Raw genomic sequence first — 21,054 nt, 5'->3', positions numbered from 1 at the left:
TCCCACACAAACGCACGCACACACAAACACAAACACAAACACAAACACAAACACACATACACACACAAACAAACACACATACTTATCAGAGAAACAAAAAGTTCACTTGGCAGTGTGCCCTTGATGGTTAGTGAATCACCTCCAGAGGGTGTGTCCAAAGAGTAGGCCTATATTATTAGTGCGTGTGCGTCGGCACGCATGTGTGTGTTTCAGCACTCAGACTAAATTAAACTTCTTCATGTTTCTGTCTCTGTCACTGTGGCAATGTTTTTTTGGAAACCTCATTCAGAATCAAACTTTTCTTCTGCATCTCTAGTTTCATGTCTTCCTCTGCTCCTTCCATCTCTGACTGTATTGTTCTCTTTCTCCTTCTGGCCTGTCGGGCAGTAAAATCTAGGACGTTTTGTCACAGGGGACCTAGTGCAGTTTGTAAGTTTGTCAGTTTGTCTGACTGTATTCCAGCTTGACTGCCTCTGTGTGGGTAAATAAACAAATCTGAGTCATCACACCAGCTTTGAATTGGTATGCTGCTGCTGAGTCTTTTCCCCTGCTAATATCCTGATGGCGTTGAGTAAGAACGTTAGTATATAGCATGCCTGTATCTTAAAGTTCTGTTGCAGCAACAGAGTGGATTGAGACTGATTTGATAACAACCAGTCATGACTTGTAATGGGGCGACACTACAAAAATAGTCGAATATAGTCCAACAGTCTGCACAAGAGCACTTAAATACTGTTGAAAACGTTCTTGCATGCTAAGAATGGGATGTGATGAACCAAAAACTATTTTATTGAAAAATATCTTAAATAGCACTCACCCCAAAATGAGGACACATAATGTAGAGCCAGGGCTGGGCTTTTATGAAAAAACAAAACTTCAACAAGTCAGCACTTTAACCTCATTTTCAATGCATCGTTTCACATCCAAATGAGAGTATGGAGCCAAACCATTAAAAAATATGTCACTCTCCAAATATCTTTGGATTGAAAAAAAAAAGTTAATTCAAACATTCACTTCCCTGATCAGATAATAAGGATTGTGTTTTCTAGTTTATTCTTTTCTATGCCTCTCTTCAGAATAGTAGAAAAAATGCTATATGGACCTAAAGCATGGACCCTTAGTCTCAGTGGGCTCCTGGCACATAGGCTCGCTCTCACTGTGAACTGACCAGTCTGCTATGACGTGGTCCCCCTCATGGCAAATGCCACCCCCCACCCTCTGCAGCTTCTCTGAAGTCACTGACATGGACATTTATGTAGGAAATAAGTCATAAAATAAAACTCCAGAGTAAGATTTCACCGAGAGAGTAAAAAACAAAGGGTTTCACAGAGCTGAGGTAAACTGGGGGAAAAAGTTAGCTAGGTTCCTCTGTATCAGAATGTGTAATTGCTGATATTGTTTATCATTTATTTATTGTTTAGAAAAATTAAGAGGGAAATAAAGATGCAAGTTAATGATAAGATTTGAAAATCCACGTATCACAGGACACGTGATGACAGATCAACTGGATGAGATTTTAACCCCAGATCAGTATTACAAACTTCACTTTCACAGTAGGCCTATGTGTTTGTGGCTGGATTAGGTGTCAGTCTGTATCAGATCAACCACTTGAGGTACAGCTCAGAGTAGCCGAGGAACTGGTCCTCACTTCATCATAATTAATTCAAACTAACTTACTTAGACTCTGCCAGTCTCCTCAAGCAGGATCGGTTGGGTTTCACAGGTTGTGAGAGCTTTTACGGCTGCTTCCCCTGGGTGAGGTAACCCAAATGTATGACACAGTCATGAACTCTCTCTGCGCACAGTCATATTAATATTGATTGTGCTTTGGTGCAGCACGTGCATGTATATTTCAGTGTGTGTGTAACTGTCCAGACAGTAGTCGTCTGGCTGTCTGAGGGGCTGGTGCTACGTCACTTCAGAATCATTGGATCAGGGTTGATTCAGATTTGATTGAGTCAGTTACGGAATTATATTGAAACTGATCTGCACCTTTAGTGTGGACTTTTCATTGTGGAGGAATAAGTAAAAAAAGGAAGTGAGGAAACATACGTATATGTGCATAGAAGGGGATTTAAATATACTCACACACACAAAACACACACATCATGCTCAGTGCTGGTGACAGCTGGGGTTGGAAACGGGACGTCTATATCCAGAGATCCGGGGAAAGGCAATTCAAGGGGAGACAGGGGTCATAGTTGTCGTTCCCCTTAACACACACACACACACACACACACACACACACACACACACACACACACAACCCAAACAATATGAAAACTGAGATGCAAAGCATTCCTCCATCCTCTAACCCTCCACCAGACTCTCATGCCTTCCTTCCTCCCTCTACTCACAAAGCTTTCTAGCACTGCAGACAGCTACAGCCTGTTTCACCACAACCTGGCCAAACCTTTCATTCTCAGTCATTTAAAGATTTTATGTTGTTCTAGCCACCCTGTAATTGCACACTTGCTCAGAACTGCCTTGGCACCAAAACTACAACAGTATATTAGTATATTAAAACCATACAGAGCACACGCGTGACATGGATTACAAGAAAGCAGTTGCAAGATGTGAGAATTTTGAATATGTAAATGCAATGTTGTATCCAGTGTGTATCATTTTCACAGCCTTTCCCTTTACTCTTTCCCCTGTCTGACTTTACTGTCAATCACAGGATCTGTCCAGTGTTTGTTCTGGTTGACACAGAAGCAGTTGCCGGTCTGAATGAGTAGCTGCCAATTATCTACAGGCAATGCCAGACCTTTCAACTGCTGAAGAACTAGCTAAATGCAACCCTGTGCTGTTCCATCAAAACACAAGAAACATGGCTGAGATAGAAGAGTGGTCATATTTTTTACTTGGAACTTCGTGACTTTGGGTCCTGTTTAGCTTGGCCACGGGTAGCTATGGTGTGCCCAACTAGATCTGCTAAATCCATTAGGGGGATGGACGGAGGAAAGGGGGAGGGGACAGACATGGGAGGGAAGATACAGAGGCCTGTTTAAAATTGGCACTACTTGAGGAAAAGCTATTCCTCACAACTGAGATGCGACAGCGGTAACACACTCACACACATCCCCTTTAAATGGTCCCATCCTATAGAAAACACTATGGTTTTCTATTATATGGTAACAGCACTTAAAAGTGGAGGCCCATGTATTTGAGGCTTTGAGGCTTGCACACAGCAGAGGCAGATTATGGGGGTTCAGTGCCAGATAATAATGTGGCTGAGACTGCACGGAGCCCTCCGGGTCTGCCCTGCCTGTCAGTGTGGTCGCACAGAGATGATGTCACTGCTCACATGCACATGTGTTGTGCAGGCGTACAAGACACAGACATATGAAAACCCATGCAACCAGATAGACAGGTGGAAACTGGCTGTTGCATTTTATATGTTATATTTGTATTATTTCATGAAAATGCTTTTGCATTTTAGATGAAATTAGAAATGCTCTAATTAATGTAAACTATTAGAAACATCAATTAGCATGATTAGAATAATGTTATCAAGAGTGCCACTAGAGGGAGCGAATCAGGTGGTTGTATTTTACTTCCCTGACCATCTGTTCAACCTAGTATCCTTTCAGCATGAGCTACATTTTAGCCCTTGCTCCCTCCATTCCTCATCAGCTTGTGTTTTCCAGGGTAAACACAAGTGTATTACCGCACATGTCAAAAGGGAGATGATGTCATCTGGACCGACTGCTCATTGGCAGTGACAGATTGCAGCCGTGCGATCTGTTCATCAATATAACCTTTCACTGACACTCATCTAAAGCAATGAGGTAGAGAGGACGTAAAAAGACACACATACGCACTCACACACTTGGAATACACCCTTTCTGACTTCAATCATAAGTTTTGCCTACACAGCTCAGTATTCCCTAAAGACAATAAGTCCGTGAAGCCAAAGCACACTGTAATCACTCCTCAGCCTAACTTTTTCTATTGTGTCCTAACTCCAGTCTTTCCATCTCCCTTCTTTGTTCTTTTTTTGTTCTCCCCGGTGTTCTCAGTGGTTGCATTATGGTACTGTACTGTTGGTTAATTTCGCCACAGCAGCGTCTCCAAAGGCCCTGACTCTGAGATTTCCTCCCAGCAGTAGAAGGGTTCCATCCTCACACCCCTAATTGTTTCTCTCAGACCTCTTCTTTCAATGTCAATCTTTTTTTTTTCTCTTTTCCTCCTTGACACACAAACAATCACAACAAAAGAAGGGTGTGTATGTAGACTGTGCTCAGTCTCAGCTCTGCTTTCCTCTTTGCGTAGGACTGTAGCAACTGTCCAGAGCAGCCGTCTGTAGAGGTCAGCGACTGTACCAGGGGGGCCAGTATCAGTGTCCCTCTTCCTGTCCCAGTGGAGCAATAGACTTTATTAATCTCTCCTCCTCAGAGGCCTCATAAACCACCACAGGAGGTCAGGGTCAGTAGAAAGGCTGGTAGGTAGGGGGTGTTGAGTGGGGGTGGGGTTGATTGCAGGATGAATCATTAGATATAAAATAATGTTTTTTATTTGCTTTATTGCTCATGTACACTCTAAATAGTCTTTCAAGAGCCACATAAATCTGGAATTAATAACAGAGTAGTATTTACTCATCAAAATCAAAAGAAATTAATTATATTCTAAAATGAGCCTTGAGAAGAAACAGAAAGAAAGAAACAGGAAAATGACGAATTACATTATATTCAAAGACAAGCAAATATTTCAGAATTGCAATGTGTTTTACCATAATGGTAATTGACGCAGTGAATTATACTACAACTGCTGATTGCAACCTCACTCTGATGAACTATTATCTATTAAGAAGAAGCTGTTTCCCCATCCTTTTATTATTTATATAAAATGTCAGTCAGCCTTTTCATTGGCTTGCAAGAAGGTCAGTCTATGGTCTTTTTGCATGTGTGAGTGTGAATGCTTCAATTCAACATATGTGCAAATACTGCAGCCGGCAGCGGGCTGGGTTTCTCTCTAGAGGTGGAAGACATTCCTAAAGTTAACTGTCCAGATTATACATGCACAGGGGGAGTGATTGTCTGGGTGAATATGGCTAGCCAACAAAGGCCAACACCCTACACTGACAACTAACCTGCTGTCTGCTACTGGCCCTTTGCCTGCATCACACATTTATAGTTTTGATCATGTGTACCAAACAGTAGCTAATAGAGGCAGCACTCATTTATATTGCTTTGAGTTCAGGTGTTATTGTTCTGATCAATGCAGAAGACTGTTAAAGCAGCACCCCTTTGGTCTCCAAGTGTCATGAATGAGTTATGTCAGGGTTGGATGGTCCTCCTCATTGCAGGAGAGTTATAGAGTTATGCAGAGTTATACCCTCAGTAAATCTTCCCATATAAATACGAGATGAACATGCATAAACAATTGGTCTCGTTTTGAACATAATCTAAATATTTGTAGACTTCATCAAAGGGTTAAATTTGCATCTATCTTGTGAGAGTTTAGAGTGGCCATGCAGGTTAAATTTGTCAGAAGAGTTATGAGAGTATTTCTACAATTTTATGGCAGTATGCAAAAGTATGTGTGTCAGACCTCGGTCAAATACCATTTGCAAATAATTATTGGTGTTTCTTTTAACTTGCTGGAAGTACCAGATAGTAGATTGGCTGCAGGATCACTTGGACAGTGTCAGGTGAGTTTAAAGATTACCTTTCTTGCAGTCAGTGTACCATCAGATGAGGGATATCCACGCTTCTTGCACACCAGGCAGGTTAATGCAAACACAAACATTTTTTGGCGGAAAAATGTTTGACCCGGGAATGATGCATGACTTTGTGGACATTTACAGTTTGTGTATCTGTTAATGATTAGATCCAGTCTATGACTGATACGACTGATTTAGCATTGGCATGAGGAGGATATTATATTTATGGATTTGTGCATGATTTACAGTTTGCTCAACATAGAGGCTAAGCTTACAGTCTTAAATGACTGCTTTTATAAAGGCCTGACTTAAACACCTATAGACTTACTTTCCCATGCACTCCATGTATTTTTTAGTGTGTATGTGTGTAAGCATTTGCTATCCTGAAATAAAAATCTTACAATGGTGCCCATTTCAGTGTCTTTAATGTGTTTTCCCTTGGGACTTCAGTGTGTGACAGCTCTGGACACTTTAAGATGTTCTCACTCAGTGAATAAAATTTGTTATCCTTCAGACAAATATAGTTTATGATTCTGTCCTCAGTGTGGTTCAAGCCAATGTGGATCCTGGACAGACTTAGAGTTCCATTTTCATGCTCTTTCAAATCTTCCTGATCCAACTGAAGTTCTTTCCAAAATGTTATATACACTCATTTTATGGGGAAAAAAAACTGAAATTCATCAGGCAGTGTTTTTAACATAGGTTCTGGATTGTAAAAATATTACCACGTTGTCATGCAAGGATTTAGGATATACACTCCACTCCACTCCAAGGTGTTTTCAAATAGAAACAGAATGAAAAAAGCTGTGTGGTGTATAACATATGTGCATTTGACCATTACAGTTTAAAATAACACTCTAGCAGCTGGATAGAGGTTTAGTGACCTTTAAGGGGAGAGCAGAGGTCAGTGGTTACGTGGAGGTTCAGACCCTTATCTGGTGTCCAACAAGATGTCTACACTTATCCTATAGAACTTTACTCTTATATGGATTGGAGCCTTAGCTTGCAGACTCAGACCTTTATATGGTATTTAGATACCTAAACATGTCCTATATAAGCTGTGTTTGATGTACAGAGAGACAGAGTGGCCATCGGGCTGGGTCACTCTCCAAGCTGCTGCAGAGCTTGTAATTGATGCTGAATTCCTTGATGTAATAAACTTTTATGATCAAGAACAGTGTCAAGCGGATTTCTTCTCAACACATCATCGCAGCATTATAGTTCGGACACCACAGCTGTTCAATTGCTCAATTCACACATCATAAAATATATCTGTACTTGTAGAAATATATCTTTGCGTTGGCTGATGTTTTTCTCTTTTTTTTCCTCCCAGGTGTAGCACAACCCAGCCATGCCGATAACAAGTAAAGGGTCAAGACGGAGGGCTTGGGTCAGTGGACCCTCTGTGTATTCAAGTCTCTGGCTGCGGAAGCCACTCTTTTATTTCTGCATTGTCCTTGTTCTTGTTCAGTCTACAACTGTCCTTGGAGCACTGGAACTCCAGCTGGATGAAGAGCAGCCGGAAGGGACCATTGTTGGTGACATCAGTGCTGGGTTACCACCTGGTGAAACTGCAAGTCTTTACTTCATCTCGGACCATGAGGGCACAGGTGTTGGCAGTGATCTCAACATCGACGAAACCACGGGCATCATTACCACTGCACGCCGTCTGGACCGTGAGCAGAGGGACCACTACAGTTTTATCGCTGTGACAATGACGGGAGTCACTATTGAGGTATCCATCACTGTCAACGACATCAACGACCATGCACCTGTGTTCCCCAAAAAGAAAGTTGTTCTTAAAATCCCCGAGCATACAGCAGTGGGGACAAGGTTTTCCCTGGAGCCAGCAACAGATGCAGACAAGGAACAGCTGACAACTCAAGGCTACGCTATTCGAGAGGGCAATGTAGGCCAGGCGTTCAGACTGGAGACCAAGAGAGCTGCTAACAAGGTGCTGTATTTAGACCTGGTGGTCAATGGACTACTGGACAGGGAGAAACGCTCATCGTACACCCTGGTCCTGGAGGCCTTCGATGGGGGCTCACCCAGAAGGATGGGATCCATGACCCTGGAAGTGACTGTGACCGACATCAACGATCATGCTCCAGTCTTCAATCAGAGCAGATACCACGCTATTATCTCTGAAAGTCTCCCACAAGGCAGTAGCATCCTACAGGTTAGCTCAACTCTTGTCACTGTTCAGATAGTGATTCATTACCACACTAATAGTTCTTGATTCTGTAAATCCAGAAATTCCAGGGTAATTTTAATTTCAGTGTTTGACCCTCTCATCTTTGCAGGTGTTTGCAACAGATGAGGATGAGGGTGATAATGGTCTGGTCCTTTATGAAATCAATCGGCGTCAGAGTGACCCTGAGCGCTACTTTGTCATGGATACAAAGTCTGGGGTCATCACTCTGAACAGGCCCCTGGATTATGAACTGAAGAGGGTCCATGAACTGGTGGTCCAGGCCAGGGACAATGCCAGCCATCCTGAGGTAACTGTATGATGGGTATTTACCCCATTGATGCCATATGTGCTATTAGCTCTTGCTAGTATTTATTGCTAGCCTTACTGGTATGTATTGTCAGTTATAGATCTTGTGCTGTATTGATGCTTTGTTGATGCTTGTATGTTGTTCCTCAAATGTAAGTTGCTTTGGATAAAAGCCAAATGAGTAAATGTAATGTAATGTAATGTACTACAGGGCATTAAGCATACAGTTTTGTGCTTTGAATGATGACAGTATGTATTCCTGAAGGGATATTAGTTTGACACAAAAAATGCTTTTCTTTTAACCCCCGCCCCGCTCAGAAAATAGCTCTAGTAGTCCACTAGTATAATGTGACACAAATTTATATGAGCAGTAAGTAACATCAATCATGCACTGTTTTCCCAGGTGACCAACGCATTTGTGACAATTCATGTACGTGACTACAATGACAACCAACCCACCATGACCATCATCTTCCTGAGTGAAGATGGCTCTCCGAGGATCTCCGAAGGGGCACAACCAGGCCAGTACGTAGCTCGGATATCTGTCACTGACCCAGACTATGGAGAGTATGCCAATGTGAATGTGTCCCTAGAGGGGGGTGATGGGAAGTTTGCTCTTACAACCAAGGACAGCATTATCTACCTAATATATGTTGACCAGGACTTGGACCGAGAGGAACGGGATTCGTATGACCTCAGGGTTATGGCCACCGACTCCGGCACGCCACCCCTCAGGGCAGAGTCATCTTTCACCATTCAGGTGACTGATGTCAATGACAACCCCCCTCTGTTTGACCAGCAGGCCTACCGACAGACTATTCCTGAGGTTGTCTATCCTGGCTCCTTTGTTCTCCAGGTTACTGCCAGGGACAAGGACCAGGGCCCCAATGGGGACGTCCGATATAGCCTCCTCAAGGGCAAAAACTCTCACTCTGATTGGTTTTCCATCGACCCGGTCACGGGGATCATTACCACAGTGACAGCTCTGGATTTCGAATCAGAGCCGGCACCTAGTGTGACTGTTGTTGCGACGGATAGCGGCCGTCCACCACTGTCATCCACAGCGAAAGTGGACATTGTACTGCAGGATGTTAACGATAACACACCTGTGTTCTCCAGCAACCTCTACAATGCCTCCATCAAGGAGAACACCCCAGCTGGGACCTGCTTCTTAGAGGTAAGAGAAACACTGAAGAAGTTTTCTCTTCAGCCTTGAGCCGTCTTTCCCTCTTCATCTTCTTTTATACAGCTCTCTTTCACTCTACTCTTCTTTATTTTGTAGGGGAACTGCCATTTTTAATTCTCATCATGCTCAATCTTGCAGTGTGTTGGCCACAATACTGTTGTCCTACTTATGCAGCCAAAATCAAGTATTCACTGTCTCCCTTGTCCGCTCATCTCTTTCTTCACTCACTCTTTTCACTCATACCTTAATCCCTCTTTGATTACTCCCCTGGCAAAAGTCTGATTTATACATCAATATAAATGAGTCTGGAAATCAAAGTCATGTCTGAAGTGAAAAGCCGTCCTATTTCAGAAAAAGATGGTGCACTTGGAAGCATTGATGCATTGTGATGCAATTCATAAAAACTGGGCTATAAGAGGAGACATGAAGCCATTCAACATGTTCATTTAGAGGGAAAAAAGATTTATAAAAGTAGGAGAAAAAAGAACTAGAGAGAGAAAGCCAGGGAGGGAGGCTTCACCTGCATTCCTGAATCTACTGTAAGGAGATTTACTCTGTGCTGTTATGTCCTCTGTCTCACCTCGTAGGGTTGCCATGGTAACCAAGCCATCAGCATAGGGTGAGCCCTTGGTATTGGTGCACTATCTCGCAGCAGCTTTGTCTGTCTTGCTTTTATCTTGATTCCTGCAGCTCTTATGTATAAGGGGGACCTCTCCAGATAAATGAAGAAGGATGACTGGCTGTTTGTCTTCCAGCAAGGTCTTAACTTGGCATCATACACCGTTTATACCAACTGTTTTTACAGGTTGGTTTTACCCCTCTACCGTGAAGTGGATGAGAAGAAAAAGAAGCATTTCTGTTTCTCGGAATTTTTAAGAAATCCTGCTGCTAGAACTTAAAAACTGCAGTGGTTCAAATAAAAGGCTTTGGACCCCTAATCATACCAGCCAAAGTGGAATTAGATAAATAGTTGAATTTCACATTCTTGCAGGTTCATTGAAGATGTATTTGGAAAGGATGGTTGGTTGGTATTCTGTGGGAAGTGGTATATTGCCATAGGGAAGGTGGGAGACAAGGGAAGTAATAAAGGAGTATAATGACGAGGAGTAATATGAAACGCGAATGAAATAAAGAGAGGTTGATTGAGGAAGAATTGAGAAAAGAAAAAGGACATGTGGATAAATACAGCCTAAACATCATTTATTCCTGAGGTGTCTTTACAATCACAGATACAGCCTGTCCGTTGGTGAATTATTGAACCCTATAATTTCCTCCTAATTAGGCTGCTCTGTTGAATTATTATATCCCTTAACCAACTAAATGAACCCCCTGGATCTCAATTCCAGTGGTCGCAACAGTTGTAATCAACTGTTAGCCGTATTTCTAATCCTAGCCGGCAGTTATTCTGGCTCTAGGTGCAGGCGTAATCCCATGCCAGACATCACGGGTGGTTTTCCAGTATGCCAGAGTGAGTGAATAAGGCTTGATTTGCTCATTCCGGCACGTTCCTCAAGGCTCACTTGGACCAAGCCAAGATTCTCCGGGTAAGGGCTGCTATTTGCAGGATAATGGTAGTTGGAGTTTTTTTCTGGGCCAGTGGAATATATTGACACTCAGAAAGGACACACGCACACATAAACACACACACCTACACACACGCGCACACACACACACACACACACACACACACACACACACACACACACACACACACACAAATGATGTTAGACCTGACATCATAGCCTAATGAATGTCATTCCAGATTTGTTCTGTATTTTCTCTATTTGCCTGCCAACCAACTGTCAAGATTGTGGAGCATTTGGTATTTTACTCTGTCAAGATAGCAACAAAGTGAAGAATTGGGTCAGCTGGTCCAGAAAGCAGAGTTTACATTTTTGTATGATGCTATTTGGCACAACAATCAGGTTGTGAGGTTTTGTCACGTTCTTAACATTGAGACGAGGGCAGAATGTTCTCAGAATATTTACAATAGATAACAATCACTATTTGGCTTTAATTATTATACTGGCCTGGCTGGCTCAGTTTGAATTTTGGACACTTTGTGTAAAAATAGTGGCTAATCAGCGAATGTTTAATATGTAAACAAGGAAATATGCTATCAGATGTGTTTGAAGGAATGAGACACATACATACACAAGGTAAGGGGTGGTTTCTCTGGCTTTTCTGTAGTCTTACCTAAGTTCCAGGTATCGTTTTTTTATATCCCTCTCTTTTCTTTCTCTGTCTGTTTTTACTCATTATTGGCTTTCTCTTTCATTATATTCAATTCAGTTCAATTCAATTTTATTTATATAGCACCAAATCACAACAACAGTTATCTCACAGCGCTTTTCATAAAAGAGCAGGTTTAGACCATACTCTATGATGCTATTTACAGAAGCCCAACAGTTCCCACCAAGAGCAAGCACTAGGCGACAGAGGCAAGGAAAAACTTCCTTTTAAGAGGCAGAAACCTCGAGCAGAACCATGGCTCAGGGTTGGCGGCCATCTGCCTCGACCGGTTGGGGGTGAAGGAGAGAGAGGGAGAGAGAGAGAGAGAGGGAGAGGGCAAGAGAGGAACAGAGAGAAAAAGAGAGGGTTGGAACATATCCTTCTCATAGTGCCGTTTTTGCTTTCTCTCACTCTCCACACACACTCAAACACACACACATGTACACACACACTCACATACACACATATGTGCAGCAGTAGTGTGTAGGAAGTTTCTTATCAGTTCGGCTACTATAGTAATCTGTAATGTGCTGCACTGTTTATGTAGCAACGACACAAAGGAGTTATTTATTTCTTGGTTTCCCTGCTTTCCTCTTCCCCCGCTTCCTTAAAGAATTTCCCAGGCAGGAGAGGTTATGGTGCCTCAGTGTGTGTGTGTGTGTGTGTGTGTGTGAGTTCATGCACAGTCATCTGATTCAGGTTCATATCCTGAGAAGGTAGAGATCATGAGAACAGCGTGAACTGTTGCTGGTGACGAAAAGCGACAAGCACATTTTAGAGTAAAGCATTTTCATTGTTGCTAAATGCCACTGACTAAAATGCTAATGCCACTGAGTTGAAATGATTACTTTAAGGTTTCTTGATCTTTTTCTTGGGTATAATCTGTGTTTTTCAGAGTCTTAAGCTTCTTTTATTTCCTGAGGGGGTTGTACCTTGCAGAGTGTCTGTCAAATCCGATGACATGCTCACTTCCACCATAACCTGACCGCTGGGAAGCCACTGCTGATCTCACAAGCAGTGCCATGCACACTCTGCCAAGGCTTAAATTCAGTACCAACAGATATCAACAGATGGGCTGCAGGCTAGGAGAAACATATTAAGACACAAATAAAGGAAATTCAAATGGAATACAAATAAAACAAAAGGACCCCAACAAAAGGGTAAATGAGAAATGTGAGTCAGCAAAACAGAAAGCAAACATTTGTATGTGTGGTAAATGTACAAGTGCATGCCTATATTTTATACATCTGTGTGTGTGTGTACACTATGGTAGCCGATAACTCACTTTCAGCAGGTGATGCATCTCCCCTGTGATGTTCAGCATGTGGTTTCCTGGTCAAGCCTGTTAAACAACACTCAATCAACTCGACAGACACACAGATGTGCTCAGCTGGGAGATGTACAAAGGCATGGAGAATGGCTTGGCATTGCAGTACAAAAGTATAATAGAACTGCACTGTCTGTTCGAGTACAATTTTACACAGTGGTTTTAAAATGAATAATTTTGAGAATCAAAAAGAAATAAGGAGGGGAATATATTGGAAAGAGTCTACACATTTGATTACAGTACATACAAGACCGTACATCCTTGCTGGTACAATTGTTAAGTTAGTGGTGAAAGGAGTCACTAAACTCAGAGGGTTTATCCCCTAACATGAGACCAGATTATAATAGAGCTTGCATATAAAGTTGACATTCTGACCTGAGAATTGCAAGAGTGGCTCAGGAGTACCCAAAGTAAAATGGTATACAGCATAAAATTAGCATAGATATGCTCAGTAAATGTAACTACAATCTTCCCATTAAATTAGAGCTGCCCATTTGGAGACCACGACTCACCACAGTAAATTTCTGTGTATTCTTTTTTGAGATACATTGTTTCGAACCAATCTGCTGGTCAGGGGGAAAATATGACCTCATTTTGCCAATTTTATGGTAGTCTCACCAGACAAATGTGGTGATATCTTGCTTTGGACCACATTTTTAGACAGACAGCCAGCCTATCACACCTAATGAGCAGGCCTTGCTGGCAGTCAGGTAAAAAAAACAAAAAGAACATGTGAGTGTAGTATGAAGGTGACTGAAAAAAACATGTGAGAAAGGAGACAGGTTTCTTTTGACAGGTGGAGTCAGTCCTTCTGAACTTCCCGCAAAACCACTTAAATAAACACAGCACCTCTGCCTGTCAGAGCAATTAGCCCTTTTGGTGTGAAGTCCAAAGTCTGGGACCCTGTGGCTAAGGTTGATATGGCTGTTTGAGGAAAGACTAATCATATTTAAAACAAACATACATACGCATGCACACTGAGACTAATCACATTTGATAAACCAATAGAGCAAGAGACATAAGGTGACCCACTGAAAACAGGAAGGTGTTTAGCTAAAGCTTCCTTTAACACCGGACCAGGCTCCTGCTGGTGTCGCGCTGAATCCAGCCCCCGTGGAAACTAGAGCCAGACCAAACCACAACTTCCACTTGGAGCTTGCACGCTCTGCTCTGGCCCAGACTCACAACACACACACTCTAGTTTTTATTAAGCTTGAAAATGTAGGGAGAGAGATGAAATTTATTGTCCGCTTGATGTCTTCCCCGCTGCTTGTGCTCGTACGGCCTGCTCTGTTGAAACTGAATCTTAATGTTTTAATTAATATAAATAGCTGAGTGTAAAAAGCCTGCAGGTTGGAGTGATCCCTGTCCCCACATGCCTCGGTTGCATCTAACAGGTGATCAGTGATGACAAATGGTTGGGTTCACACGCAAACAAGATACCAGCGAGATCGAAAATTTGGGGAATCGTTTCATGCTGGTAACAGCTGGCTCCTGTTCTGACACGCTTACTCTCTCCCTCTTGTTCTATATTTCTGTTCTCCCGCGCTCTCTCACCGACTCACACATCTCTCAGCTGCCAGCAATGTTGACAGGATGTGTGTGACGAGGGATCAGGATGGTGTGTCTGCAATGCGAACTATTCTCATAACATCCATCAACACTCACTGCGGATTCATCACCTGCTTGCTACTGGAGGCTTCAATGTCATGCACGAGATCCATCTTGGATTTACGCTCATGCCCAAAACCTTCTACATAATGAATTGGGCTTTATTCGTGGTCTTTCTTAAACAGAAGGTCTGGAGAGTGTTTTTAGAAATATCAAGGTTACAATCCTTGAGATTTTCATGATATGAACCCCAATGTTTAGCAATGCTAATAGCATGCCATCCCAGGATGGCAATGTCGGTCTGTCAGTTGGTTGGTCTGTCTGTCCGCCACAACTACTGGATGGATTTCCATGACATTTCTACAGAAATTCACCACCATGAGGTTGACATTTGGTTTAATTTGTCCAGTACTTTGGTTTATCACCAAATGCATGCAAAACCCCTCAGTCTCAGCTGTACTTTGAGTTCACTACTAATTAGAAAATGTTAGCATCTTAAAATGCCAAACTAAGATGGTGATGGTACAATATACATTACACCTGCTCATCATCAGCATATAGCATTGTCTGTGTGAGTATTGGTTGCATGCTGATGTTAGCTTTTAGTTTAAAGTGCTACTGTACAGCCTCACAGAGCCAACAGCATGACCAACACTAACTATTTAGTGAATTTGTGTTCTGCAACTGTCCCTTGAAGTAGTAGCTTTCATTCTTTAGTGGAGTATATCTTTTGTTCGACTGTATCACAAACAAACATAGTAGTTGCTCTACTTCTGTTGTATTTCTGACCGAGTAACCCCTCAAGATGTGTTTGCTGCCCCCAGTGGTTGACACATTTCAACGGAAATCTACCAAGACTGAAACTATTTAGTTTATATATACATATACAGTATATTAGTTTGGGATGGAGAAGTATGTAAGTCTATATATACAGCGCAAACCTTCAGCATTTTTTAAATAACATTTCTTTTGGCGGAGGCACCAGTTCACAGCCCAGATTCTCCGCTGATCTTGACACCATCTCTCTTTCTGCCAAAATATTTCAGTAACAATCAGCTTCAAAATGTTAAACTCTTATCAGACAGATTTCTTTTTCCAAGAGCATGTTTCAACTCTTTGTTGAGTGTTGGATTTTGGCCTGGGTTGGGTAAATCATTCTTTTGTCTTTTTCCCCTCAGAAGCAGTGGTTTGGTTCCATATCACTAGCTGCTGGCATATGCTGTGTTTTAAACCTATCAGAGTGTTCATTCATGTGTGATCTGACTGGCCAATGCCTCTGTGAAGAGGATGGCCTCATGCCTCATTAAGCCCAATACTCTGTACCATATGGCATTGAGGGGTTTTCTCACTCCCTTTCTTTTTGTCTCTCTCCAGTCTGACTGGTTTCTATTCCATTTCTTCATCTCATCTGTTAGTGAGTATCTCGTTTTCCATTCTTTTTTCTTTTTTTTCTTACGTTTTTACCTCTCATTGGCTTTTACCCTTTTGGCTCATGCACTGGTTTCAGCTTATCCTTTCTTTTGCTATTTTAAATGAATCCGATCAGTGAGTTAGACTATCAAGTATGGAAAGCATTTTTTTCTTTTTACTGTGCTTCTTGTTATTGTTGCTCAGTTGCTCTGAAGACCAAAATATGCATACATTTATTCTCCTTCCTGGTGCAGTAAGACACACATGTTTATGGTCCCCAAAAATAAAATTAAGGAAATAAGTAAAAGCTGAGACAACATCTGCATCAGTGGACCATTTTTAAGATGATTAAGCATGCATTTCATAACTACATTTATTAATGCACCACTCCACTTAACAGTTTTACTTATCATGGGAATCTCTACCCTTTCATTATCAATTAATCATTTAGTCTATAAAGCGCCCCATCACACTTTCCCATTGCCGAAGGTCATATATTAAAGAAGAGATTCAATTTACAAATAAGAGAAAGCAAAAAATCCTCACATTTAAGGGGCTGGAAACAGCAGGCTGGCTCGAATGATTAATTGATCATCAAAATTGTTGCAGATTTTCAACTAATCAATTAATCGACTTATTGTTCCAACATTACTAAATAGACCTGACCAAGGAACAATATTGTCTATTCTGGGCTCAAATGTTCAAGATGAATATAGAGTTCCTGAATATCAGCAGATTAAACTACACAATAATGGATAAAAGTGCACTGAAAAGAAATGTGTGAACTGCAAGGCTTGTGCAGCTTTCCGGAGTCTTAAACTGACAAGGTGGACACATTCGGCTTTAGCAAGAACACAGATGAGATAGCTCCGCTTGACTGTGGAACACACAGATATCAAACAGCTGCAGACACAGGCTCCTCCACACACAACACTGACAAAACTGTAGCCATACACACACACATGCACACTTTTCTATCTGTCTCTTCCTTTCAGCCTAAACTCTCTATTCCAGCTCTCCTGGGCTGCTTCTATATTGTGTTTCTTTTCAAACTTATCTGCTGTTCAGATGTCCTCTCGTTCTCTGTCTGGGCCTCCATTTTGTGAGTGTCTCATCTCTTACTGCTTGAATCCCACTTCTTATTCCTACACTGGGAGTTTAAGAGGGAAAGGAACAAACTCACATATACACACACATTGAGCTCAAACAAAAGTGTGTGCGCATGCCACACACAAGCTGCAGGTGATCCTGAGGCTCTCCACAGTTCATTTGGTCACACTAATCTAATTTCATGACACATTGAATTAAGTTGGTGTAAATTAGAATGCTTCCTGTGTTTCTCTAGATTGTATTTGCTTTGGGAGGGGTCCTGCAGTTAGAGACAGCAGGTGGTCAATAAGTTAGGGGTGAAGGGCGGTGAAAGCGCTTGTTTCCCAGTGTATCAGATTCTGTCATTTCGGCTTTACAGAGAGATAGATGATTTTAAGTCACAGTTGGGTGTGACCAAAATATTTCTCTCCGAGTGCTGGAGAGCCCCACTACGACAGAGAGCCTGCTAAAATATATGAAGGATTTAAGTTGATTCATTCATTTTTCTATGTTTTCTTTTTTTGCCCTAATAGGGCATGACTTCAGTTGTTCTTTGTGTGTCTGTGTATATTTGTGTGTGTAAGTGTTGCTGTTATCTGGCCTCCTCTGCTCCTCTGGTGTTGTGTCTGTCCCAGCTCTCTCCACACTATTTATTTTCCTCTCAGGGGTCAAAGACTGTGCAGCTACAGATATTTGTTTTCTCAAATGGATCATCCATTTAATCATCTCACATGTCCTCTCCTTCTTCCTTCTCACCTCAGGAACTCAAACGTGGAGAGATGCTGAGAGAAGCAGAGAGGGAAACATTAGTTTTCCAGATCTGCTGTGTTGTGTTCACGGTGCCAAAAGACACAGCATTAAACAATACCGCTGATCTTGCTTGGTCTATATGAGATCACAGAAATGGCAATATGGTCCACATCACGTCTCTCGCTTTCTTTACATCTCCCAGATGCATTTATGTCATGTGTGCACCTCATATTGTTTTTTCTTTGGACTTCAGCTTTTATAAGGATAGTTCTCACCATGAGATGTCTATTAAAGGTTAGAGCAACACCAGAAAGTTTCCACTCATCCCCGGGTGGAATCTTTTAAGAGAATCTCTTACTACTTCCCACCTGCCCACTCTAACCTCAGCTACTCCCCTTTTCTCCCTCTTTTCTGATTGTTATCTGGTTTCAGTGAGCTGTATATGGACTAAAGTGGGGCATTTCACTATATATATATACAATATATACATATATATTGTGAACATTATTTAACAACATTGTATGTAGATCTATATATTAAATAAATGCATGTACAGAGAGGAAAAGAAGCACATGATGAAACCCTGGTGGATTGGCTTTAGGGATAAAAACCACAGGAAAGTCAGAGACTTATTTCCACTGTGGGCCTCCGTGCATGTGAACGTCCATGTGTGTTTGTGGTTGCTGGCTGTGGTCTGTCAGACAGGGTTGGAAGGACTACAGGAGTGGAAATAACTTTACTGTTTGCATGGGCAACTGCTGTGATTTGTTTTGATGACCTGTACAAATCTAGAGCCTTGAGGGCGACGGGCGGGAATGAATGAAAGAATGATGACAATGAATAGAGTGGTGGTAAAAATGTTGGAGCAGAAAATTAATCAACACTAGAAACATTTATTTATAGGGCTTGATAATTAACCTTTTATCCATCCCAAACTTCTGCCTTTTTTCCTTCAGCAGAAGCAGTCCCATCCTCAGACATGCTCGTGGGTCCTCTGTACTGTACCCTCCTGGACTCAGTGAACCCATCCATGCAAGACAAGCAGAATATTAATTTAATAAGCAGCTTTGAGATGGAGAATAAACCTCAGTGTCTTTTTTCCTTTAAAATTAACAACAGGCTCAGTGTGGGTTGGACTTTATTGAAGCTACCACTGTGCTTATAGTCTATCATTTCTCTATATTTATACTTATTTTGCCAAGGACTAATTTATCAGTCATTTCAGCACAGATAACTATCATATACTTTTGAATGGACACTCGCGGTAATATTTATAAAGCTCCACTGGCATTAACACTAATAATATACTTATAAATACATGCCTCAGAGTTTGCCATTCATCAATAATCTATTGGATTATTTCTCTAAGCTCTTGGGTTTAAACATTCTTGACAAGGCATTCAGATTTCATACTCTAGCCATTCAAAATTTAGCTTATAGCCAATTTCAGTAGCTTCAGGGTGGTCTATCTTTTTCTGACCATCCATACTGGAACTCATTATTAAGGAAAAGGGATTCTTCATCCTGTCTGTCACCAGGACTTTCAGTATTCCCGCCCTGCAATTTGAACAAAGCTCTTGTAAGGACTATGACAGTAGGTTTTTTTTTTTATAGGAGCTTGCAGTCAGATCATGTATAAGGTGATTGTGCTGGAATCATGTAAGGACTCCAAAATGAATCTCTCTGACATGAAACAGTAGTCGCTTTGTGTTGTTTTAACCTCACACTGAGTACATTTACAGGCGTTTGGCACAGGCAACAGGTGTTGGCTGAGGTTAGGTAAATCATATTATCTGGCCTGTATTCTGTCTCGCTGTTGTAAGTGATTTAACTTCTAGAGTAAGGATGTGTCAGATTTAATGTCAATTTAGGATAACCAACATTTCTGTGCATGTGGCCCAAATACAGCTCTGTGGTTTTGGATCAGATTTACTGCGGCCTAACACACCCTGGTGTGCAGTGCGCTGTTTAGGAAGTTCTTTATACAACTTGGAATAAATCTCTTGGTTTTGAAATAACATGTCCATCTCGCAGAATTTAGCAGTAAAAGTGCTACTAGATGAGTCAAAGTGCACAGACATGAGAGAGAACGAGGTGTACATTGCTGTAAACAGAGAACACTGACTTGTGACAGAGATACATTGCAAGTTTGCGTCTGAGACACTCAGCTCTGCTCTTACTAAAGGGATCAAAGGAACTGACAAAAGGAGGGAGTTGCACCAGCCATCTTTAAAAGTCAACATCTGGTGTCCTAGCTGCTGTCATTCACCACGGCTTAATGTTTTCACATCATGGCTCAGCAGAGCGGGACTGTTGTGGCATGTGGGAGCAGTGAGTTGGTAGGAAGATGAAAAAGGATCCGTTTTTCAATGAATCTGATGTCCTAGTCATTCATTTTCACAGAGGGGAGGAAAAATGGCTTTGGTTCCTAGCCATGTCCTAATAAAGGAGATTTTGCAAGGAGGGGATTTGCTTTAGTGATTCATCTGAAGTATTCTCACCAATTACTAAACCTCATGTCCACATAGATATACACATCACTACAAATGTATCCACAAATTAAAGGCCGATCCATCCAACCAGTGAGCCATCTGAAACAACACGAATAAAACAAGCAACACAAATTAAACGGAAGGTAAAAAAAAGATACTGTCAAAAATACTGCGTACTGTATACACAATAAGTACATTTCACTGTATCCGTGTACACAAAAAACCTTTATGTGGAGCATCTGAATATGTTAATTAGTGTTTTAAATGGTTGTTGTGGCAGGCACAGGTGAATTAGCTAGGTGTTGTATTTTTCGCATGTTGTGTGGATGACACACAACTATAGACTCTGTATGCACAACAGCAGTTGTTAATACTGGCTCCCAGTATGTTTTAGAATTGACTTTAAAATTCTATTGATCACTTTTAAAGCTCTTCATGGCCTCTCGCCTTGTTATATTTCTGAACTTTTAGTCCCATACACACCAGCACGCACCTTGAGATCCTCGGGCAGAGGTCTGTTGTCTGTTCCAGAGTCTCGACTGAAAACTAAAGGGGACAGAGCGTTTGCTGTCAGGGCCCCGAGGCTCTGGAACAGCCTGCCCGAGGAAATCAGGTCGGCTGAGTCAGTGAACTCTTTTAAGTCCCTTCTTAAAACATACTTTTATAGGAGAGCTTTTCCCGATCTTATTTGACTTTATTTTATCCCTTTTATTTTATTGTATTTTACTAATTTTATATTAAATTTTCATGCTCTTATCTTTTTTGTATTATTCTTTACACTTGTTAAAGCAC

At 41.6% G+C, this 21,054-nt stretch overlaps 1 protein-coding gene across 1 annotated transcript in view; it reads left to right on the top strand.

The window, feature by feature from the left end:
• Nucleotides 1-21,054, top strand: part of dchs1b (dachsous cadherin-related 1b) — an 85,065-nt gene that overhangs the window by 7,370 nt on the left and 56,641 nt on the right. The window contains exons 2-4 of the mRNA XM_046039846.1: nt 6,999-7,844; nt 7,969-8,166; nt 8,569-9,342. Of these exons, the coding sequence (XP_045895802.1) occupies nt 7,017-7,844; nt 7,969-8,166; nt 8,569-9,342 (1,800 nt within the window). The 5' untranslated portion in view covers nt 6,999-7,016. The remainder of the gene's footprint in view (nt 1-6,998; nt 7,845-7,968; nt 8,167-8,568; nt 9,343-21,054) is intronic.

This window comes from Micropterus dolomieu, linkage group LG23 (assembly GCF_021292245.1).
Source record: "Micropterus dolomieu isolate WLL.071019.BEF.003 ecotype Adirondacks linkage group LG23, ASM2129224v1, whole genome shotgun sequence".
NCBI classification, from domain to species: Eukaryota; Metazoa; Chordata; class Actinopteri; order Centrarchiformes; family Centrarchidae; genus Micropterus; species Micropterus dolomieu.
The sequence above is the reverse complement of the archived record's forward strand: the minus strand, read 5'-3'. Positions and strand labels throughout refer to the sequence as shown.